Source organism: Terrapene carolina, unplaced genomic scaffold (genome assembly GCF_002925995.2).
Source record: "Terrapene carolina triunguis isolate 2854851 unplaced genomic scaffold, T_m_triunguis-2.0 Scaffold112, whole genome shotgun sequence".
Taxonomy (NCBI): Eukaryota; Metazoa; Chordata; order Testudines; family Emydidae; genus Terrapene; species Terrapene triunguis.
The window spans coordinates 2,934,274-2,960,054 of NW_020664463.1; the positions used below are offsets into that span (position 1 = coordinate 2,934,274).

Consider the following 25,781-nt stretch of genomic DNA (forward strand, 5'->3'; position numbering starts at 1 on the left):
CTCCTTTCTCCTGCTGGAAAAAAAGAAATGAAGCACCACGGTGAAGCTGCAAATTTAGGTTTGTCTGTAACATTTCTGTCCTTCTTTATAAACTCTGGTGCTGTTATGCTAGTAATATAATTTAAGTGATTTAGTAAAATGGTAATGGGGACAAACAACCATCCATCTTTAGTCCCCCTAGTTCAAATCAGACCAGACTAGTAGGGACTGAAAATTGTTACTGACTGATTGGTGTTTGATGTCTTATGTGAATTAACTAAATGGTCTCAGTTTATTTGCTCAGACTGATGTCCATGTTGCAAATATATATATATATATATATATATATGAATGTGTATCAATCACTCTTCGTTGCAGTATGATCTGAGTTTCTGAGAACTGAATGGATGCAAAGAATGTAAAAGCCCTTCATGTTTAGGGTTTGTTTATACATGAAAGTTGATCCAGAATAAGAGAAACTGTGAATTTAAAGCAGATTGACTATTCCAGATTAGCTCTGTGTATTTTATTCCAAATTAGCTCAATCTGCTTCCAAAATGGATTAACATAATTCAAAATAAGGCACTCCATGGATGGACACTCTTGTTCCTGAATAAATCAGGAATAGCTATTCAGGAAAAGATTTCTGTATAGACAAGTTTTTAGAGATGGTTCTGGTCAGGGCTGGGGTATGGTGACCAGATCAATGCCAGGATAGCTTGTAGCTGCTAACCAACTGTACCTGTATTCTGGATTTTAGACTCCAGGCTGGTCATTCCAACATTTTTCAAATTCATTACAAATAAATAAATTAAATAATAACACAATTGTATAAAGAGCACCTACATCCTCACCTGCAGGAAAGAGCAAAGTGTCCTTGTGCATAACAGAGAGGTGAGCATGCAAGTGCCATGAGCAGGAGGCACCTATGGTCTGTGGAATTCCTCACCCTTGGAAGAAGTTTTTTATATCATGAGCTTTGTTCAACTCTAGTTATGGCAACAATTTGCTAAACATGAGAGGAATTAATAGTTGCTAATTACCATCTATCCCTCATATACCTTATGCATCTTCTTCCGCATTCTCTTTAAAACACCCTCGTGGAAAGAATTTAAACCATTCCTCTGTATAAAGCTATATGCAAGCTTGGGCTTTACTGAATCAGCACTTTCCTCAAAGAAAATCTGTTCGATGTATTGAAGAGCATTATAGATCTCTAACAGACTTTTGCCTATCTGCTGGTCTACACCCTTTTATTTATGCCAGAAAAGTGTCAGTCTTTTTCAGTTGAAGGCTTTTGTATTTGTTCTGGCTACACCCTTAATTTCATAAGCATTGCTGAATCCATTCTGCAATGTACCCTTAGGAACTGCACATTACTGATTGCAGTGAGGTCCTGTCAGAACTTGTTGGCATCTTAGTATTCAAACAGGTTAAATCCTGGTGATGCTGTTTGCATTGTCTTTTTAAGCTATTTTTATTAAACTTTTTTCTGTTATTAATTGTAACTTGTGATGGGGAAAGATGATCATTTCTAGACTTCCCACCTGTCTGCCCAACAGCACGTTCCCATAAAATAGAGAATACGATTATTCAAGTCAATAAAGATTTGACATTGTGGGTTTATTATGATCCAGGTTATAGACAGACAGAAGCAAGTTTATACAGAACTCATCCTGTTTGTCTTCTGTGAAGCTGTAATGGATTAATGGTTTGTACAGTATTAGAGTATGGAGCCTTCTAATGAAATTACTACCTGAGTTCATATCTGACAGAATAAGCAGCCTTAATATTTGGTCAGTACTTTGTCGGAGGCATTCCTGAAGACTATCCGTGCACCATAAAGAGGAGTTGTTCAAGTGACAGTATCTTTCCTCTGTGCTGCTAGAGATGCCATCTTTTGGAGGGAATGTAAAATAGATATCCTCACTGCTTGAGGATTACTGACGTTCTCATGGCACTGCTAAAGATGTAAAGTTTGACAAATTCTTTTTGGAATTTAACAATTATTTCTAGAACTGATCAGAAAATCTTAAGTATTTTCCACAAACATTTTTAAAAGAAACAATACATTTGCTTTATTCAAATTTTCTGTGGAAATTTTCCAGTTTTTTAATGAAAAACTGAATAACTTTTTTTCACCAGACCCATTTTTGCCTATTTTTTTCCTGGTTAAACGAAGTTGAGAAAAAATTATTTTGGATTGAACAATACATTTTGTTTTGATTTTGAGCTTTTTTCACATTGTTGCATTTTTAAATTGAAGGCCGTTTCTAAACAAAAAGTCACTTTGACCCAAACAATCACATCTTGTTTTTTCTAAAATGTTTAAACAAAATGGTTCAACTTTCTCTATTTTTTTTTTTTTTCAAAATGAACAATTTGGTAAAACCAACACAAACTCAAAACATTTTCGGTGTCACTGAATTTGCAAATTTTTCAGAAAAAAAGTTATGTCTGAAAAAAAATTGCCCACTTCTAAACAGAATATTTTTAGTTTTCAGGGGTTTTCTGTATCATACCCTTTTAATTTCCTACCTTTTGTGATCACTTCAGTGTTCTAAGTAGTACTACAACTTTAATTGTGTCTTAATGAAGTTCTTTGGTTTAGGAATTGTATTCAGGGGGCTTGCTCTTTTTCTTAAAATAGCTAGGTAGATGCAGTTTTAATACTGTGTTCTCCATATTAGCTGTCAGGTGTCACAAGAATGTGAAGCTTTTCTTGTCTGAGATTCCATTCAGCCATTGAAACAATGTTCATGTAGTAACTGGAGGGAATGTATATACAGGAGTACAGAGGGCATATTTAACATGTATTGAGCTGACATAATCTACTACAACAACAACAACAACAAAATGCTCACTCTGACAGAAGGCCTAAGACTAAAACAATACATAAAAATATAACATTGGAGAAGAAAGAAAGAAAGCAATCTGGTATATGCTAATTTATTTTATTCTTTGTTTTCCAAAGTCTAGAAAGTATATGCTGCAGGTGTAAAAGTCAACACTTTCAGTTACTAAATTGCTTACTTAATTTTGCTTACTGGAGGAGGAATTCTCTCTGTAAAGAGAGTATGTGCAAGGATTAATGTGTTTTGTGGAGAGCATTGCAGAAGCTGAATTTCATCATGCATGGTCTCAGTCCATTTCCCAGTGGGCATGTCCACATCACAGTGGCGGAGATCTTAAACTAAATCGTTTCAGACTAGAAATTGGGTGCAGATTTTTAACAGTGAGGGCAATTAACCAGTTGAACAATTTACCTTGGGATGAAATGGTTTCCACCATCACCTGAAGTCTTTAAATCAAGTTTGGATGTCGGCTTTAGACCAGACAGAAGTTATGAATATGCAGGAATTACTGGGTCACATTTTACAGCCTGTGTTATGCACATGTTAAAACTAGCTGAGCATAATGGTCTTTTCTGACATTAAACTCTATGAATCACAAAAAGCAACTGGAGTACTTGGCTTCATGAACAAATAGTGTACATGGTACACCAAATCCTATGTAACAGCTGACTATGTAAAAAAGATTTTGCCCAGCCATTGTGAGTAATGGACGCTTACAAACCTGCCAAGATATTTGTGTCTCTAGTTTTGTTAATTGAGGTCCTGCTTAATGAATGAAGAGTGGAAAGAACGGCTGTATCTGTCTTAGAAGCTGCAAAGGGATTTTAAATTGAGGTCTCGTAGTAAATAAATCAGAGATCAGTGGGCTTTGGCAGTACTGTAGCTAGCCATTTTAGCTCCCGGGGCGAGCAAGCACATTTGCACCTCCTACCATTTTGTCCCTGCCCCATTTTTCCACTCCTGCAGCTTTGCATCCCACTCGGCCCTCTCTGGTTACAGCCCTGGGCTTTGATGTCAAGAAAAAAGTGTACCTGCTACTTTCAGGAGTTAAAAATGAACATCCATCTATTTATACACTGGACTGAATATTACTTTAGGAAGATTCTTGCACTTTACCTCAAAATATACTAAGACACTAAGTAATCACAGTAGAAGATGCACCAGGGGCCATTCTTTTATTTGTTTGGAGCACTCTGCATTCAGTTTAATCTGTAAAGGCACTTATCAGATCTACTCTTCTGAAAAATTATGTTAGTGCACAGTATAATCTGGTCTATAATAGCCTTGTGAAGTTCTATTCATCAGCTTGCTTGGTGTAGGTAATTTTTCTGTCATGTAAAATATCCATTTTTTTCACATTCATCACCACAATCATTGTAAGAGTGAATTTTGTGCTTGTACTAGTAAGTTTTCATGGTGATATAGCAAGGCTAGTGTATGTATACATATTGTTCCATCAATGTGACATGTTTTAGCTCCAAAGTATAAAGTTTGATCCATCGTCATTCCTTCCGCAGCCACAATATACCTAAGAATATAGAAGGAGAATTCCATTATCTGGAAGCTCATCCATGTTTCTTCTGATTCTTGTTATTTAAAAAAAGCTTTCCTATTCTGGTTTGGTTAATGTATTCTCATATTATCTTGTTCTCTACATATAATCTGAAACATTGTCCTACAGCTTTCAACGTGTGATTATGTAAGAAACACTGGAGGCCAAAGGGCATGTTTCAACAAACTGAGGGTTGTAGTTGGCATTTTAAAATGCTTCTGAGCTATGTTTCACTGTGTTTTACAAAGAGATGAGAAAAACCTTCTGCAAATTGTAGTTATTATCGGCTTTATCTTGCAGCCATTGACCTCAGTGGGACTGCCTGCAGATAGGAAGGGACTGTCTGTACATACATTCCACTTTGGACAAGTGAAAAGACCTTGACTTCACTAAATAATTGCCTCCAGACAGCTCTTGACTGTATGTTCACAAACTCTCACTCAAATTAATCCATTTTGGATCAGATGGATTTATGTATACTATTTTGGCACAAGAAAGCACCTTCTTTGTATTTCTAAATATGCCCCTTTCTCATCAAACCTGTTTTGGAGCTCCTAGGACATGTAGATGTGGTTGAATGTAATTCTGTAGAGCACAGAAGAACACAATGAAAGGCTTAGTATGGAAATTACAAAATTGTTTACAGGAGTGACAGGGACATGAAAGTGGCTTTGAGGATAGGAAAAGGGCCCAGTAAAAGGTGCAGGCAATACAAAAGGAGGATAGATGGAGAAGAGGAACAGTAAAACGAATGAATAGGAAAATGGAGAGCAGATGAGAAAAAGAGCAGAGAGAAGTATAAACAAAAATAGATTGAAGAGGATTGAGAGTTTTGTTAGCCTATCAAACTATAAATTTACTCGTTCAGATCCAGAAGAGGCATTCACAACACCATAAGAGGCAGTGTTGTAGCCATTCTTTTCTGGAGCTATGATTTGGAGGCATATTTCCGGGAATGAAAGGCAAAACAAGTTGACACCTCCCACATGTAGACAATATATAGGTCCCGGTTCAGCTTAGCATTGACTCATTAACTTCAGTGGGACTTAAGCAGCTGCTTAAATTCAGGCACCTACTTAAGTGCTTTGTTGAATCAGGACCATAGATGGCAAAATACACTCTAACCCATTCATCCGTGCACACTTGTGATTGGACATGCATTGAGATTAATAGAATATAATGAAAAAGTAGTCCAGTTAAACTGTATCCTCTTGTTTCGATGTATGGGTAGTCTGAGACAAGAAGGGTGCAATAATTTTGGAGGTACCGCACCTGTGAATGATAGAATTTAGTATATTTTGTATGATATTTATGGATATTTTAGGGTTGATTGCATCTTTCTTACTTGCTATTCATATCAGGTCTCCAGGATCCATTTTGCAACTCTCATACAACAACTTGAATTATAACGTACAGTCTACATTTATTTTAGAGACCCCATCTCTGTAATTTTCAGGTCCTGTATGATCAAATGGTCACAGTTATGCTAAGATAAGATCATAGTGGCATGCTTTTAAAATATAGTCAGATAAATTACTGCAGCTGAAATGAGCTTGGGAAATGTAACAATTCACCTAAACATTTCCAGATTTCAAACTCTTAATGGGATAGGGAAAGAATCAAATATTAATTATAGTATGTGGCATGTTTATCCTATTAAGATTTTTTTAAATCTTACAAAAATTACAGAAGGGTTTAGAAATGTATATGAATCTGAATAATATCTGCACGTGCACTAGCTAGAATAAAACTGGAAGGGATATTGATCCTCTCACTTCAGGGAAGAAAATTAACTTCGGTTAAGCAGATATTTCCCCTGTGCTACAGTATTAAGCAAGTAGATACATTATGGATGCTTGGGTCTTCCTCTGCATCATCCACTATTGGCCACTCCTGGAGAAAAGTACTGTATAGCAATAGGTGGACTAGCTGTTAGTCTTGGTTACCCACATACCTTGGGAAGTAAGGAGGGCTGTGAGGGGAAAGGCAAGGGCAACTGTTGTGTATTTGGTTGTTGTGGTAATAGAATCTTGTGTTGCTATGGCAACTGAGTTAGATTATTAGGGGATAGCCCAGCCTGTTTTGGCTGGCTGTTGGTTAGTTCTGTGTGTAGCAATAAATGGCTGCTCCAAGGTTTACAGCTCTCTGTGTCTCCAGTGATTTCTTCCTAAAACTGTTGCCCCCGAGGATATAACAGCAACCCTAGAGTATTTTAAAACATTCTGGCACTAGATTAACCAAGAATACCCAGCACATTGCACTCTGGCTGTCTCCCTTCCTTCATGACATGCCCCCTACACCAGGAAAACTGACATAAAGCCTTTCACACCAGCTCTATTCCAGTCCTGCTTGGGGCTCCAACTTACACTGGGATTCAGGCTGCCCCAAGAAATATGGAGAATACAAATGTGGCTAAAAGTCAGTGGGCATAGCGGCAGAACAACAGAGAATTGGAGCCATTATCTATTTTATGTCTGAATACAAGTGTATTATAGATTAATAAATTACTATACATGTCCTACAATACACATTGCAAAATCACATAGTATTAACATTTAACTTGCACTAGTTCTCAACTCTTATTAACTATGTTGCCAGGTCCCCTGAACTAAATAGTTGCTTAGCTGCAGAAAACATGATAAATATCCCCACAGAGTGGGAATTAAGAGACTAAAATGACGTATCTGAAGTGCCCTGACTTTACAGTGGTTTAAAAAGTCTTCCTTTGTAAATGCCTTAGTTTGAAGATATTGTAATAAAGGACTATTGATATACCAGAAAATGAGCTAAGATGGCTTTCAGGAGCACAGATGGCTAATTGGCTTCACTTGGTAGATTGTCATTTTAATTAAATTTTAATAGGAGGAATTTCAAAGCCATAATTGATGTCTTATGATAAATATGCTTCTTTACCAATGACCTATTGCTAACCTTTATTTTTCCCCCAGTCTTGATAGAGAATGCTGTGACAGAGCTGTCTGCAGCCATCTCCCATCTCATCCATGTTTTCAGCAGCAGCTTTCACACAGATTTTCAGCCTGCAAAAATACTTAGAAGCCCTTCATGTGCAGATGTCGACCTAGATCCCCACTTTAGCTTCACTGTTTATGCAGCCCACAACATCCCAGCAGCCTGGCTGAAAAGGTAGGAGGTGCCAGCCCTTCTCTTAAGAAGGGCTTCTTTTCCTCACGTGTATTACAGCTAGTTGCAGTGCATGGCTGCTGCATGTCAATAAAGATGTTTTGTGTTGCTGTTATGAAAACACTGGTCAAATTCAGGTCTAGTGTAAGCAGAAGCAGCTGTATTATTTTCCAGGAAGCTGCACCCACTTACACCGAAGAGAGGACCTTTTTGGAGCATTATAGGTAGGGGAGCATAGGTGGAGGACTCAGGAGGCAACCTAGGCATCTGCACCAGACAAGTGTGGGAGGACAATGGTAGGGTGGGTAGCTGCCCTGGCAGGTATGTGTTAGAGAGAGACCTGCCAAGAGAGAGGGTTGTGGATGAAGGGGGAGAGGGGTTTGCTACCTCCCCACAGAGAGGGGTGTGGCAGGATTCGTGTGGGCCCTGCATAATGAGTGGCTCATGGTTCGAGGCCATCTTGCTGAGTCAATGGAGCTGCACCTGCTTACAGCAGGTCTGAATTTGACCTTAGCAATGACATTCATGGAAGATGTATTTAAACCATGATTACCGGGCTACACCTATGCAGGGACAATTTTTGTTTACAGATGATGGTTAAATACATTTGTAGTTTTATAGGTCTGAGTGTATCTGGTACATTAAGCACCACAGAGAAAAACAGAGGGAGACAACTTTAATAAAAGAAAAAAACTAATATAAATAATCTCTGCCACATTATTTATTTGTTCAATTAGTGTCTCTTCAAATGGCTGGTTTTCCTACTTTATTGTAAAGTGAACACTTTCCCCTCGCCACACCAAGGCAATCAAGAGAGGGTCAGATGACTGCAATCTGGCAGCGTTATTGTTACAGGGGGACATGCTGTTTTCCAGATTTTTATTAATGTTTTTCCCATGCACCCACTTTCCCCTGAATTGCAGATGACTAATTAAAACACAATGGGATCATTTGCATTAGAACATTAGCAAAGGAATGTACTATACAGCATTTAGCTATAATTAGCAGTTTAATAAAAATTTCAAAAAATTTGCATTACTGAAGATAATAGATACAGAAGCATAATCACCGCTCTGATTCTGCAGATGGTTGTACTGTTCCCAGTGCATTTTATTTTAAGGATTTACCACTAAGATGTGAAATTATACGTGGCCTAGAGGCCACTGATCATTGAGCTCCATCTCAATATACATACATATGAGAAAATGAGAATAATTTTTCTTTCTAAATCTCACTCTCCGATCTTTCCAACATTCAGTTGCTAAAATAGCCTTCCTTTCCTACCACTGCAGCTCTGTAACCTACCTTTCTCTGGTGCCTCTACTGGCTCCCTGCCTCTTTTCGCATTCAGATTTCTCATTCTTTCTTCTAAGGCACTGCACAATTCTGACCCTCACATCTCAGCTCTTGTTTCGGCCTGTTTGCAATTTTGTACAACTATGTTCCTGCTGTTCTTCTCATCTTGTTGCTTCCTTTGTTTGCCGGTCCCATGTCTTCCCCTCTTCCGGCTGCTCCCACCTCCCCTCACTTCCTACAACAACCTTCCTTGTTCTAGTAAAGAACAAGCCTCATTTCTGTCCTTCTCCTTAAAACTCACTTCTGCTGGCTGGATTCCTGTCACTTGCTTTCACCTTTGTGCTATTGATTCCTCATTCCTAGCCTTACTTTCTTCTTCAAATAGATAATGTACAGAACCTTACAAGTTACAGAACAACATAATGATACAAATTATATATGATTTATTGTCATCCCTTCCCCCTCTTATCCTCTAATTTTATCTGTGCTTTCCATGTTGTCTACCTAATTTAAACTCTGATCCTGCAAAGACTTTAGCATGTGCTAAACTTCATGCACTGTAAGCGATCCTATTGACTTGAATTAAACTATTCACAGCATTTAAAGTTAAGTATACGACTTTCCAGGAAGGAGGCCTTAGAGCTTAAGTTCTTTGGGGTAGGGACTGTATTTATAAAGCATTCTTACAGTGTTCTATTGCAATTTAAATAATAAAAATCCAGGACTCTGTCTTGTCAGTGTTTATCTTTTGTTTCATAATTTTACAATTGCATTTATTAATTGTAGGACTAAAGTATAAATGTCATTGTTGTCATATTTAAGACCAAATGCAATTCCTATTAGTTATAATTAAGTATTGCATCCTTTTTCTTCATGGAGTTCTCTCTGCTGACTCCTCATCTTTATCCGCCTCAGCTGAATAGAAACATGTATAATATAATAATTAATATTCTTGGAAAAAATCAACACTGACTCTTTTATAAAGAAGGCAAAAATAGGAACCTCGAGTCACCAAACCCCTTCAGATTTGCTGTTCAAATCTGACTCCCTAGCTCTACACTATGCCTATAGTTCTTGTTCAGAATCTCAGAAGAAGACCATGTTTTGCAAGAAGATGGAAACCTTTCAAGAAGAGCAGATATTCTCATACTCCACCATTTTGAGCTCATATTGCATATGATTTCAATGATAATGAATCTGAAACCAAACCACAGCCCTGAAATTGTTTTGAACCCAAAACTTCAACCATAATCTAACCCAAACCAGATGAGTGTTCAACACTGTCACCGACCAGCATAATAATAAATACACATACAGTAGTAATTGCACATCTCTGTAAGCATTATCGTCTCTTTACAGATGTGGAACCTGGGGCACAAAGAGGTTTACTGTTGCCCAATGTTACACAATGGAGGTCTGATCCTATGCACCTTAAAGTCAATGGCAAAACTCTCATTGATTACAGTGGTAATGAATCAGGCTCAGTCAGTAACATGGCTGGGAACAGAACGTAAGAATCCTGACCAACACTCCTGTACTCTAACAGTAAAAACAATAATAATATGTTTTTATTAAAACACTAGCATAAGCCTCAAGGATGAGCCTTTCAGCATTCTGACTAGCTAACCCGAAATTTCTTCTATAAGGTATGTTTAATTATAATTAATATTTTACATTTCTTTTTCTTTGTAGCTACAAACTCTTCTCTTTTTCCTGTTCTTTAACTTATGCTGGGAAGAAAATATGTCAAGTGAAGAACTGCAAAAATATACCAGTTAAAAAGTCTTTTTTTTTCCTGGCAAACTGGAATGAGAAGTAAGTTTTAATCTTCATTTGAAGGATGCTAGTCTGCCTCATTTTACACAACCAATATTAGATTCTAAAAAATGGAGGGGATAAAGGTGTCTTCTAGAGATGGTGTCAGCTCATTTCACAGGTAGTAATAATGTTCTAAATACGCCAGTATGGTAATAATAAAGCTAAGTGCAATGGATAAAAGTTGATACCTGGACATATTCTCTAATCTGTCATTATCCTGCATTTAGGGCACCAATTGTGGGCCAAAAGGACCCTCTGTGCATGGATGTTCCTTTTTCTGCAAGTAGAATCTCCACAGATTCTAGTGATCAGTAAATGAAGGGATGGGGAGCAAGGAGTGGACAAACCAGGAGAAGGAGGGAGATGGGTCACGCTGGGAGCCTGGCTTATGGGGACACACATTATCCTTTCTGGGACTGAGCATAAACTAAAGGGAAATGTAAATGAAGCCCCAGGCTGTATTTGTGGTGGTCAGTAATCCCTCTGTATCCAAGGTGCTTGAAAGAGATTATTTTTATTCAGTGAGACAGTTTCCAACTGCCTCTGCCTATGAGAGCATAGGTCTCTGCAGTGCTCCTCCCTGAGACTTCCTGCCTGGAAAGCTAAACCACTTAAAGGTACAGTTCCCAATACTACACATTTCACTTTCCAGCACAGGGATCTCCATGCTGGGGAACCACCTTTAAAGGGGTGGGGGAGAGAGGGGGAGGAAGAGCTTTGGGACAAAAGTCAGCCAGGAGTCCTTGGTGTAACAGATACAAGGGATCTGCACTGCAAGGGGGCAGGGAGTGAGCTTCAGTTTTATACAGAAACATAAGGCCTCTGCAGTAATGGCCCTTCCCCTCCCTCCCCCCCGAGAGGATCCATGGGGTTTGCGGGCTGGACCCTCAGTTTCTTCAGTGGGTGGGAAGAAACACCCGTCTCTGCAATGGAAGAAAGAAGGACATTCAGGGAGTTTCCTGGTTGCTGTGTAAGTGTGTTCGCACAGGGACAAGTTTTCACTAGTGTCTGCCTTCTGATAATCATGTGCAGCTCCCATTGAAGCTGAAGGACAGTTTTTAACTTCTTGACCTGAAAAATTAAACATAACTTTGTCATTAAATCATTTTTTTTTAAAAATCATTCCCTCCTGTACAGCCTTTTCTCTTTATTATTACAACTGTCTGTGTACAATGATAGCAGTTAAAAAGTCAACAGTTACCTTACTGTGGTATGTGAGAGAATGTGGTCTGATAGGGTTAAGTCCAAGTTTCTGCCTCCCCTTGTGCAGGTGCTCAGGAGAAAGTAATGATGTTGGGCACTATAGGCTAATCAGGCTCCCGAGCAGAAAAGCATAAACCCGATAGAAGTAGCTGTTTTGGAGGACAGAAGGGGAAGTCATTTGGCGCAACACAGATTCCACACTCAGTTACTATAGAGCTGAGATGGTAATGCAGAGTAGGGTTTTTCTTTGTATTTCTCATGTCAGGCCCTCTAGTTTTGTTGCTGTAATTATCTTATTGGATAACAAAATCTTTAGTAGGAGTGTGGGCAGCCTGACTGGCTTACGTTTTGTATTTTATATCAGCTAAACCTTTTCAGCGGTTTACCTCTTGTTATTACCTATTCAAAATGATGTCTAAGACACTACCATATAGCGAATGTTGGCAAATGTTGACTTTTCAATGGTGACCACTGAAGTTATACATTTAAGTAAAGTTTGGTTTGACAAACGCAATCATCTGACATGGGTCATGTAATTACAATTGTGTTGTGTGATTTTTTTCTCTTGCTTGATTTTTGGTGTTGAATATTTTATTGTCGTTTAGGGCTAAAGGAGAGAACTACAGTGCTCACTGTTTGAATCTTTACAATGCTGGTTAACATAGGCAATTGTTCTCTTTATGGTGTACAATTCTTTTTCTGTATTTATTTTCAATGGTTGTCACCATTTGAGTACCATTTTCTTTTTAAGATCATTGCTTATCTGGAATACAAAGGAAACGATTTGCTGATGTGAGTTGAAGGCTAAGGATCAGATATATCTGAAAGGAAGAAAAGAATAAAATAGAGTTGTTCCTTTATTAAAAGAAAGCTGATTCTGATTTGCATCGTGGCCTTCCAGAGATTTCTGATAAGCAGCAGTTCATTTTCAGTCAGTTCAAAAAAAGTAAGGAGGAAAGTGCAGCTAGGGAAGTATCAGGTGAATATGTGTCTTGTGGGTATTCTTGGCTGCCTAAGAAGTGGTCACCTTTCTAATATGCATCCCAGGAAATCTGTATTTATAGGAGAAGATTTTTTTTTCAGGAGTAGGAGACCCATCTGATATAGTAAGAAACTCCTCAGCAAAACAAACAAACAAACAAACAAACAAAAAGTCTGATTTCTGGTTCTACCTGAATGCAGAAGTTAAGAAATCAAATAATTAGAGAGTCAGGGGTTCTGTTACCAGCTCTGCAGCTGAAGTGCAATATCAAGTGGTTACAATTCCACTCGCTGAGGTCCTTTTTTAAAAAAAGAAAAAGATATTTCTGTATCCATGTGTGGTGGTTTGAGAACTGGGTTAAAATTGTGAGCTATCACTTTAAATTCCCTGGTCCTGCTTGAAGAATAGGGAGTTCTGTAGGGAAGTATGTAATCTGGGTCTTTCAGGGTACACAGCAATAGACTGACTCTGAGGGTACATCTACACAGTAAAGAAAAACCCATGGTTGGCCATGCCAGCTGACTCAGGCTCGCAGGGCTCAGGCTGCGGAGCTGTTTCACTGCTGTTTGGATATCTGGACTCAAGCTGGAGCCCAGGCTTGAAGACCCTGCAGGGTGGGAGGGTCCCAGAGCTCAGTCTCCAGCCTGAGCTTGGAAGTCTACACAGCAGTGAAACAGCTCCACAACCCAAGCCCTGCAAGCCTGAGTCAGCGGGCCTGGACCAGCTGCGCGTTTTTCTTTGCTGTGTAGACGTATCCTTAGGGCACGTCTACACTGGCAAAGTTATAATGCCGGCAGTTACAGCGCCGCTCAGAGAGCGCTGAAGGGAAACCGCTGTTGTGTGTTCACACTGTCAGCTGCCTGCGCGATAGCGTGTTCACACTTGCAGCGATATTTGGAGCGTTGCACTCTGGGAAGCTATCCCACAGAGAACCTCTTTCTTTTCTGCTGCTAAGACTTGTGGGAAGGCGGAGGAGGTCGCGGGGCATCCTGGGTCCTGTCCCAATGACCCGTGATGCATTGCTTCGCATCCCAGAAATCCCCATGTTTCTGTCCGCATTTGGCGCCATCTTTCAGTGGTTTGTGTATTGCGTGCCCTGCCTCTTCGGGCTGCAGGAATGGATCCCGAACTGCTGACCAGTATGCTGCTTGCTCTGACCAACACGTCATGAGTGACAGTGGAGTTATTCCTTAAACTACAAAGACACGAGGAGTGCGACACTGATCTCTCCATGCATAGTAGCTACAACATGGGATTACCTGTGGCATTCACGGAGGTGCTGACCACAGTGGAATGCCGCTTTTGGGCTCGGGAAACAAGCACTGAGTGGTGGACTCACATCATGATGCACGTCTGGGATGATGAGCAGTGGCTGCAGAACTTTCATATGAGGAAAGCCACATTCATTGGACTGTGTGATGAGCTCGCCCCAGCCCTGTGGCGCAAGGACACGAGAATGAAAGTTACCCTGTCGCTGGAGAAGCGTGTGGCGATTGCATTGTGGAAGCTGGCTACTCCAGACTGCTACCGATTGGTCGCTAACCAGTTCGGAGTTGGAAAGTCGACTGTTGGACTCGTGTTGATGGAAGTGTGCAGGGCCATTAATCGCATTGTGCTTCAAAAGACTGTGACTCTGGGCAACGTGTGTGAGATTGTGGATGGCTTTGCACAAATGGGCTTCCCTCACTGCAGAGGGGCGATAGATAGCACACACGTTCCAATTCTGGCACCAGACCACCTAGCCACCGAGTACATTAATCGCAAAGGGTATTTCTCAATGATTCTCTGACGCTTGTGGATCACCGTGGGCATTTCACAGACATTAACACAGGCTGGTCTGAAAAGGTGCATGACGCACGCGTGTTTCAGAACACCGGCCTGTTCAAGAAGCTGCAAGCAGGGACTTTCTTCCCAGACCAGAAGCTCACCGTAGGGGAAGTCAAAATGCCCATTGTGATCCTGGGAGATCCTACCTACCCCTTAATGCCATGGCTTATGAAGCCATACACAGGGCAACTTGACAGAAGCAAGGAGCACTTCAACAACAGGCTGAGCAAGGGCAGAATGACTGTTGAGTGTGCTTTTGGCCATTTAAAAGCCCTCTGGCAATGACTCTATTGGAAGCTGGACCTGGCTGATGACAATATTCCTATGCTTATAGCCGTGTGCTGTACGCTCCATAATATTTGTGAAGGGAAGGGTGAAAGCTTCACTCAGGGCTGGTATATATGATCTCTAGCCAGAATAAATTAAGCCATACAATGTCCTTCTGAAGTATTATTTGTTTTACAGACAAGTCACTAAATGGTGACATGTCTTATGAAAGACCACAATAGAAGTCTGTGGCAGAGTCAATATTGCAATGACGTTCTCCTAGCTCTTGGCCTTGTGCTATTGCTTTAGAAGTGTCTCTCCACTCAGTCTAAGATGAAGAGAAATTGTTCTATAGAATAGCTTATGAAGTTATATAGAATAGAATATCTCATGAAAGAGGTAGTGTACCATTCATTTTCTGTTGGGATATATTTCCTTTGCTGCCTTATACGTAGAGCTAATTTCACTCTTACTTATTTATGTGCTGGTTTTTAATTGGTCTTTTCTTTTTAAAAGGAGACATGAGTGACAATGGGGCCGTTAGGAAGAGATGCTAAAAAGTCACTTGGATTTATGTCCAGCAACAGCTCAATCAGCTGATGGAGGAATTTTGTGCTGACAGCTAATTGGATATAGCTGACACCAATGAGGCTCATTACTTTAGATTAGAAAGGATTGAGTTATCAATATGGGCAAGAGAGACGGAAATGGAGGGAAAGATTTTGCTGAGTAGAGGCCCAGACAAGGAGTTCCTAAGGAAGGTGTGTGTATATATATATATATATGGTTTGTATTTTGGAGTGCTCTAAACATAGGGAGGGAAGGCAGCTCAAGACTTAGACACTTGACAAATATTTTGGCTAAACCAGAAACCCTAACAGAGGTTTTTTGTGTTTGAAACTGAGCTGCTTGTGAAGTCTCACTTTCTTTGCTTGTTGCCTCCCTCTTTCCCACCGTTTGTCTGGAATGTCTGTTCAGATTTTAGTTTCTTTGAGGCAAAACCTAATATAATAGGGCTCCAGTTTTCATTATCGTCTTTGGGTGCTACTGTTGTATACATTTTAATTATCCTGTGCACTGAATGAGACAGGGATCCTGTTTTTTAAAAAATAGTATGTGATCATGTAATTAGAGACTGCACCATAATGAATGTACACAGGCAAACGTCATTCTGGCATTTCCTATTTTTTGAGTGATTGTCTTAACAACCTTAATAATGTTTGCAGTGTTGTGGCAGTGTGGGTAAGGAAATATATTTTACTCAACCACATAGAGCTGTTTTTCGGGTCTTCAGTGTAAGCTCGAAAGCTTCTCTCTTTCACCAACAGAAGTTGGTCCAGTAAAAGATTGTGTCACCCACCTTCAACCTTAATAATGTTCTTTTAATTTAGCTTTTTGTGTTTAACTTCCTAGGTTATTAAAAAACAAACTAAATAAAAATAATTTCATCATGTTGATACTCACATGAATTATAAGTAGCACTGGAGCCTTTAGAGCCACTACACAGACCTCTGCACTTAATGGTGTAACTGATAGCAATAGTAGGTTGTCATCCTTTATATGGATTGGCATTATATGGGTATGAGACATACTTTGCCAGTGGGTTTCACAGATATTTGCTGACACCAGAGGAACGGTGAGACTCTGAAATCTTGATTTCCATTCCAGGCTCTGGAGGAGCGTGTCCTCTAGTGGGCACAGATTCTTCTGTCTTTTTTCCCCTTCTGTCTCATCTCCACCAACCTGTCCCTGTCAGTCCGGTCTCGTCCCTAGTCCTGGCTACTTGCCCTAGTCTACTTGCCCAGGCAGTCCTAATCACCCTTTTCACTGCAGCTGTCAGATCTGTCTCTTTTCCTCCCCTGCCACAATTCTCCCACCATGATCACCACTGGTTGCTAATCCTAGTCTTCGTCCAGCCAGTCCTAATTTCCTCCCCTTCCCACAGCTCCTTATTTGATCTCATTGTTCCTACCAGCCAACTGTCTCCCACTCCCATTTCTCACTGGCTCTGTCTTCTCACTGAGCTTGTAGTCCTAGTACCCTTGTCCAACCATTCCCAGATCCCCTTTATCTCCCATTCACATTTTCTCTTCTTGATTCCTTGTCCCAATCTACTCTTTTCCCTCCCCCTGATCTCCATTTGTCTCAGACAGCTTCTTTCTCCATGCTGCCTGAGTGCCACCCAGATGATCACTGAGAGCACAGACGAAACACAGTGAGAGCAGCTATTACAAGGGAAAGTCATTCTGGGCCTATATACCCCTAGACTGGGCTTGGGCCATGATTCTGCAACCTCATAATCTGAATGGAACCCATTGAAGTCAGGATCTAAGGCCTCGGATTGTAAATTCTTCATAGGGCCTTGTGATCTGCTTGCACAGTTTATCTGTTTTATGGTGGTTTATGTATATGAACAACAAGATGCAATCTACTCCTAGACCGTCTGAATTGAAAGTAATGTCAAATGTCACATTTCCTCCTAGGTCTAAAATAAGGCTTCGCATTTGGCCTATACCTTCTAAAGTTTGAGCTATGATCCCAAATAGTCAGAGTTGAACTCCTTTCAAATTACTAGCAGTTGAAGGTTGCAGCATGTCATGGTTACAAGGCAAGCTGTGACTTGGGCCCTTTTACAATCCCTCTGAAGTGCACCTCTCAGGTGACAGGCTTTGCTTTCTTCATCTCTTGCAAGGGTAGAGCCCTGCAGTTCAACCACTCTTAGACTGGATCTCTGGATTTCAGAACTCCCCCACCCCTCTTTCCCAACTGTGTTAACACAACAGGCCCAACTGCATTTGGCATCTGCAAGAAACTTTTCTCCAGAAGGCTGTGACAAACAGCTGACTGAAGTGACTCAAAACAGCTTCTTCAAAACAAATGTATTGTTTATTCACCCAGAGGTACATTGAAATCAAAGAATAGAGTAAAACAGAAGTCCTACATGCCTTGACTTATAATTTCCCTGGCAGTTTGAGCAAGCCTCACTAACACAGGCCCATCCCATAGGGCCTGTGTATTGGTTCCTCTGAGTGTCCCCTCAAGCAGTGGCTGATGGCTGAATTCCCTCTCCCTCTCTAGAGAGGAAGTTTTTAACTGTTCAGTGTCCCAGTGATCTTAGACTCTGAACCTTGGCAAACCAGCTGTATAATTTGCATGGAGTCTGGAAATAGCATCTTCCTAATTAATAGCCCACCCATTGTTATCTTAACACCCTGGAAGTTGTTTATGCAGAGGTGATTTATCTCTGACCATTGTTTTGTTTCCTATTTGTTGTTCTTAATAGTCCCCTTTTATTTAATCTACATCGTCAGACAGAATAATATCAAGCAGGTAAACTGAAGTACACAGAATATTTATAAGTAATACAGTTATCTCCCATGTTCTGTACACACCCTATATCACTGGAAATTTTCCTGATAGACAATAAGGTCTTGGATTTGACCTATGGCTTCAGTCTCATGATGATCTAGCCATTCTTAAAGTCTGCACTTAATATAGCTTAATATAGCCTACTTTTAGTAGTGCTATGTATTTTGTCATAACAAAGTCCAAGTGAAGCCTCCAGCAAAAGTGAAGTAGAGAATCTGTATCTTGTAATATGAGGGATATTTTTTCCACTTGGTTACAAGACTAATGAGGCTTCCTGGCATTAGCAAAGATGTTTGCCCGGTTTATGAGTAATCTTTTATCTCCTGTATAATAAAGTGCAGGGCTTTTTTTCCTCCCTTGCATCAGATCTTTTAAGATGTTTAAGGTTGAGTACCCATGTTTTAGGGTCACTTTGTTCAGGATGAATGGAATTATGATGGGCTGTAAATGAAAAGACAGGAAATAACTGATTTGGAGATGTGTGAAATAGACTGCTTTCCCAATCACTTTTTGAAATTCACTAAGCTTTGGAAGAAAGAACAAAATATAGTGCATTGTCTGAAGAAGTGGGTTGTAGCCCACGAAAGCTTATGCTCTAATAAATTTGTTAGTCTCTAAGGTGCCACAAGTACTCCTGTTCTTTTTGCGGATACAGACTAACACGGCTGCTACTCTGAAACCTGTCTGAAAACTGTAAATAGGGACATTTGGGGAGACAGGGGGATGCATCTTAATTTCTTTGGAGTGAGACTGCTCTTTAAACTGAATGAGTGGAATATAGATGTTTTGCTTTATTAAAAGGAGGGTGTGGGGGTGGGGGAAGAGGGAGGTCAGTTGTTCAAGTATACCTTCAGTCAAGTTATGCCAGTTTTATAACAATGTAACTGACAGTGGAATTTTACCCTAAGTATAAGTTCCACATAACCCCTCCACCTTACCCCTGCTAGTTCTAATCCTAATGTTTTCCAGACTGTTAAATTATTTCAGTGGAGCTTCCTAGATTTGTTTCCAGAATGACAATACACATTTTTGAGAACACCTACAACTACGTCATTTCATTAAACGATCTAGAATGCTGAAAAATTTCACTCTGTTTAATTTAGATTTATATCCTAAGTTTTTAATATTGAAGCAGGTTCAGATCTTCATTTTCTAAAATGCTTGTATTACCTCTGCAAAATAGTTCTTTTAACCCTGAATTCTGAATATTGATTTTGTTTGCGTAGAAAATGTAATTAATCTCAATATCTGTTTGCAAAATCTGGCTTTGCACCAAATGTTCTCAGTGAAAATAAAAGACGTGCTTTTGAATATGAACATTCACTTCAGGAAAAATAAAGTAATACTTTGTAGGTCTCTGAACTAATGACTCAGATGTTTTTACACAGGTATGAAAAAAATCTCAATTACTAGGATTTGTGCAAATTAAAATTGTAAACCAGTTTATAAAACCTACGTAACTAATTTAATCAATCAATCTACTTGTTAATGGGCAATACAAACCTGAAATGGACACTAGTTTCTACAACTTTACTTGCTTAAAAAATTGACATGCATTGGATTTAAAACCGCATCAGCCTTTAAACTATGTTTGAAAAAAAATTACACATTGATTATACATGCATAAATTAGAGAATGGCATCATATCTTAAAATTTGTTAAGATACACACACACACACACTCACTCACTCTCCCATTGACTTCAATAGGATTTGTGCATATATGCCTGAGGGGAGAATTTAGCCCATTACCACGAGTTTATAATCCATTTTTCATTCATTGTTTATTCTAATGTACTTTCGTATTAACGGGATGGCCTTTGCTTGCAACAACCAAGCTAGTCCTGCCCTTCTCTTCTCTAGTGTTTGATCATTTGGATGGACAAGATTTTATATGCCTTTTCTCATGTAATGTGACCTCAGGTTAACTGTTGGCAATGCTTTTAATAGATCTGTCAGATGCATTTTCCCTCAAGGAATTGCTACCTTGCAGGTAATTGCTTAGTAAGGTGTGTTGTGGGATACAGTAAAACTTGAAAAGCAGTAACTGCAAATAACAATGTTAAAGTATGTTAGATTTCTTAAAATTGTGATTTTCTTTCAGAATCAACTTTCCTCTACAAATAAAATCTCTTCCTAATGAAACAATATTGATAATAAAACTATTTGGCGTAAACTGTGTGTCTAAAAACACAGAAATACTGGCTTGGACATGTTCCCCCTTGTATCAAAAACAGTAAGTACATTTTTGTATGATAGTGTTTTTTTTAAATAGCGTTCTTTAATTAAGTGCTATACTCTGCATGATAGGGAGGTCTGAAAGGAATATACAAACAAATGAACACTAATTTGAGCAGCTAAACAGAACTTTATTGCAATAAAGACTGAAACAGTCACTTTCAATAATTCTTCCACCTTTCCATACAGAGCTCTTTCAAGTCCTGATTTTCCTGAACCCCTTTGGATTGGGCTTCTCTGACTGTCCACCGGGTTGCCCTAGAAAATGCCCCTCATGTTGAAGGGCCTTGTTGCCTTCCCCTACCCTCACTAAACTACCCTCTCATTCAGACTATTTTCTTTCTGGATCTGCTTTCCTGTTCCCTCGCCCCCCGACCCTTTCCACACACTTACTTCTCATACTTCCCAGAATGGTGCTGCTAGTGGGACTACAGTGAACAGTTTCTCTGTTCCCTCCCCATAGTTTAGAAACTTCCCTCACATTTTAACTTTCCCTTTTTACCCAACACTCAGTTTAACATTATTTTAAAGATGCTTGTCGGTTATGACTACCTCTGTAACTCTATGTAAATAAAGACCTAGGGTGAAATATTCAAAAGTGAGTAAGTTGTATTTTATCTTTGACTTGGGCTAAGGCCAGCTTTTTAACGATATTTGTACTCTGACTTTAAGACCAGAAGAGACCATCATGATCATCTGTCTGACCACCTGCACATTGCAGGCCACAGAATCTCACCCACCCACTCCTGTAATAGACCCCTAATCTCTAGCTGAGTTACTGAAGTGCTCAAACCATGGTATCTAAAAGGGTGTCATAAGGAGGAGGGAGAAAACTTGTTCACCTTAGCCTCTAAGGATAGAACAAGAAGCAATGGGCTTAAACTGCAGCAAGGGAGGTCTAGGTTGGACATTAGGAAAAAGTTCCTGTCAGGGTGGTTAAACACTGGAATAAATTGCCTAGGGAGGTTGTGGAATCTCTATCTCTGGAGATATTTAAGAGTAGGTTAGATAAATGTCTATCAGGGATGGTCTAGACAGTATTTGGTCCTGCCATGCGGGCAGGGGACTGGACTCGATGACCTCTCGAGGTCCCTTCCAGTCCTAGAATCTATGAATCTATGAATCTATGGTTTAAAGACCTCAAGTTACAGAGAATTCATCATTTACACTAGTTTAAATCTGCAAGTGACCCATGCTGCAGAGGAAGGTAAAAATCCCCCAGGGTCTCTGCCGTGAACCCTCTCCTGGAGCTAGGTGCCTAATCCAGGTCAGACCTTTCTCACAAAAAATGAGAAGAAAGAGGTGGAGCCCCTCCTTATACACAATAACCCAGTGGTTAGAGAACTCACCCAGGTTCCGATGTCCACTCTGCCTGATTCAGAGCATGAATTTGAATCCAGAGTGCCCACCTTCTGGGTAACTGCCTTACTCACTGGGCTACAGAGTCATTTTCACTCTCCGGCCCAATGACTATATAAGTACACCTCTACCTCGATATAACGCTGTCCTCGGGAGCCAAAATATCTTAACGCGTTATAGGTGAAACGGCGTTATATTGAACTTGCTTTGATCCACCGGAGTACGCAGCCCCGCCCCCCCGGAGCACTGCTTTACCGCATTATATCAGAATTCATGTTATATTGGGTCGTGTTATATCGGGGTAGAGATTGTATTTCATACAAAGTGCAACCCACCCCAAAATACCCTAGCACCTGGGGGTTAGGGTGCTCTACTGGGAGGTGGGAGACCTGGTTGGTGTAGATTAGGGGTGTTCTGAGCACGCCTATCAGATCAGGCTCTGCAGGCAAGATGGCGGGGGGACAACTAGCTTGTGAATTCTCCAGGGACTTAGGTGTAAGTTCGGAGCTGAGCAGCATGGCAGTGTCAGGACTTAGGCAGTTCTGTGAGTGCCCAGCAGCAGAAATTTAGGCACCATGGGGAATTTAGATGCCGACTGGGTTAGGCAGCAGCTGAGCAGTGGTGCCAGTGGCACCTAAACGTTGGAATTAGGTGCTAAAGTGGCAGTTAGACACCTAAGTCTCCCTTGTGAATCTAGCTCTTAAGAACTAATTCCTACAGACTTTGAAAGAATGTTAGGCACCTAAGTAACTTGGGTGCTCTTGAAAATTTTACCTCTCTATTAAAAATATGGCCTTATTGTTTCATGGTGCTACATAACTAGGGCTCTACCAAATTCATGGCCATGAAAAACACATCACAGATCACGAATGCTGGTCTCCCCCCTGTGAAATCTGGCCTTTTGTATGCTTTTACCCTATACTGTACAGATTTCACGGGGGAGACCAGCATTTCTCAAATTGGGGTTCCTGAGAAACCCCAATTGCCAACCTTACTGCTGTGCTGCCTTCAGAGCTGGGAGGTCGGAAGGCAGCGGCTGTTGGCTGGGCGCCCAACTGTGAAGGCAGCGCCCCGCCAGCAGCAGCGCAGAAGTAAGGGTGGCAATACCACACCATGACATCCTTACTTCTGCGCTGCTGCTGGTGGCGGCTCTGTCTTCAGAGCTGGGCTCCCGGCCAGCAGCCGCTGCTCTCCAGCTGCCCAGCTGTGAAGGCAGCGCTGCACCAGTAGCAGTGCAAAAGTAAGGGGAGCAGTAGTGTAACCCCCCTTCCCCCCACACAATAACCTTGCGACTCCCCCACAACTCCTTTTTGGGTCAGGACCCCTACAATTACAACACCATGAAATTTCAGATTTAAATAGCTGAAATCAGAAAATTTACTATTTTTAAAATCCTATGACCATGAAATTGACCAAAATGGACCATGAATTTGGTAGGGCCCTATACATAATCAGTATACATAAGTAAGGAAATACAAGAATACTTTCCATTACAGCTATTTCAGTATTTTATAGATCCTAGCTCAAATGACCCATCAAAGGAGAAATTAAAGCTAGGTGTAGGAGGAGGAATACTTTAGAATCTGTGTGTTCAACATTCACCAATCTGTTAGCTATGTCATTTACTATTAGGAGAAACTACTAGTATAGAGAAGCATAGGTGCTTTTCCCTCCTCTAGCCAACCACAGCTCCACAAAATTGGTTACTTACTATGATTTGAATTGATAGCCCAATTTAAAACCAAAAGTACCCTTGAAATTCAGTCAGAAAAGTGAAACTTTAAAATATCTGAACACTCAATCAGTCTGCTTTACTGTTCCATTAGAGCCATACCTGAATATTTTGTAGTTGGAGTAAAATACAGTCTCTGAAAGGTCAAATACCTACAAAGTAACAGAAATAAGATTTTGGGGAATTATGCCACTTTGACACACATGATTCTGACAAAGGAATATGATTGGCTAATCAGAAGGGTTCCAGTCCAGGAAATTAAGGGACGATAATTGCAGTGTGTGTTGAGCTTCTTCTCTTTACTATTTTTCCCCATTCAAAGCATCGATCATTTAATCTTTAATTTTTGTTCCCAAATTTTATGCAGAAAATTTTGACAGTCCTGTAATACAGAAATATAGACATACGATAAGCAAGAATAGTGATAAACTATGGGCTAAATTCTACTCTCATCTTCACTGATGTGACTCTACAGCGACTCTAATGATTTCAGTGGAGTAATTTTTGAATCACAGTGGTGTAAATGAGTACTTAGAAACACACACCAGTGATGCATTGCCCCAGGTTACTGGGAGTGTCTCATATGAACGCAATGAGACTAGATATTAGAGAGTTCCAATGAGCATTTCATAGTATGCTACAGTGCAGAATTGAGGTTGTTTGGGTCCCTTGACTCTGCATTTCTATACCTTAACGTGTTTGGATTTCTTTTTAAGTTTAAAGTCAACTATGAATTTCTTGGGTTTATAATAGACGGTTTGGGGATAATTGCAACATTTCTATCGTGTATTTTATCTTTAACCATTGATATGTCTTTTCAACCTAACTCCATTTTAACATAGTTTTCATCTGGAAATATAAATAATAAAACTGCTAATCATGGCCCCAGACTTTTCTAACCAATAACCCTAATATTCATGCTGCTTGCCCTTCTATGACAATTGGCAGTATGTGGAATATAATTACCAAAAGGGACCTGGATGGTGGAGTTTAACAGGAGCACTTGTTAAACTCGAGAAGCTGTTCAGTAAGTATTTGCAATGACAGTGCCAAGTCTCCTCCTTGCACATCAGGAAAATCTGTTTGTCTCTTGAGCTAAATAGTTTAGAGTTCCAAACCTAATTAAGGCATCAGAAATCCATCATTTTGGGCAATTCGGGAGAGGTAATGTCTCCCACAGTGCTCGTTGCTCTGAGTTCACCGCTTCTAACAACACAGCTTATTTTGAAGTGGTATTTCCAAATCAGAGAGAGCAGGCAACATCATTTTCTTTTGCTGGTCTCAGCGAGCGAAGTCCCCCATGTGACTTCAGGGCACAAGGTTGAACTTGTAACTTAATGGAGCTTGAGCTGTCCTTAAACCTCTGTCTTGTCTTGTAACGTAATGAGTCTGGGAGTTTACTTCAGCTCCTGTTATAAACAAGAGTAGGAAATCTGTTGAAGGTATTCTCACTTGTCATTGATCTGTGTAAATAAATAAATAGCAATAGATATATAGCACAGTTTGTTCACATTCCATCCATATTTTATTGTTAAAGAAACTTTCTCGTACAGATAGTGAGACAATAGATAGACAATGTTAGTGAAGTTGTTGGCTATCAACGCTCTAGTTGTTGGCCCTTTCCTTTTCAGAATCATCCCATCATGCTATACCACCTGCTCTTCCTGCCATTTGCATCATTCTTCTATGTATAAAGAAATGCCCAGTTATTGCTGTCCTGTCTCCAGACTTGGTTCTAGGGACCTGCAATCCATGTAACTGCACCATAATTCTGTGGGGGCTCCAGGGGAAACTGGGCTTTAAATGATGTGTAGTTTCTGTATTCTTGTGGAGCCCTCTTCCCCAGGTTACAAGGTGTTTCATATGACTTTGGGCTTGTCCTTCTTTAAAGAGTTTGACTTAGTGATGTAAACACACTGATTCAGTGCAACCAAATAAAGTAATACAGTAATTTGTGTCATTCATTCGTGTGTGTGGAATGAATGAATGACACAAATTACTGTATTACTTTATTTGGTTGCACTGAATCAGTGTGTTTACATCACTGTGTGTGTGTGTGTGTGTGTGTGTGTGTGTGTGTGTGTAGAGAGAGAGAGAGAGAGAGAGATTTTGTGTGTGTGTGTCATAAATACTACATATTTATCCAACCACATACACTGGTTCC

The 25,781-nt window shown here is 40.1% G+C and overlaps 1 protein-coding gene across 1 annotated transcript in view; it reads left to right on the forward strand.

Moving 5' to 3' along the window:
* Positions 1–25,781, forward strand: part of PIK3C2G (phosphatidylinositol-4-phosphate 3-kinase catalytic subunit type 2 gamma) — a 311,474-nt gene that overhangs the window by 70,375 nt on the left and 215,318 nt on the right. The window contains exons 11-13 of the mRNA XM_026652203.1: positions 7,335–7,530; positions 10,516–10,638; positions 20,393–20,524. Of these exons, the coding sequence (XP_026507988.1) occupies positions 7,335–7,530; positions 10,516–10,638; positions 20,393–20,524 (451 nt within the window). The remainder of the gene's footprint in view (positions 1–7,334; positions 7,531–10,515; positions 10,639–20,392; positions 20,525–25,781) is intronic.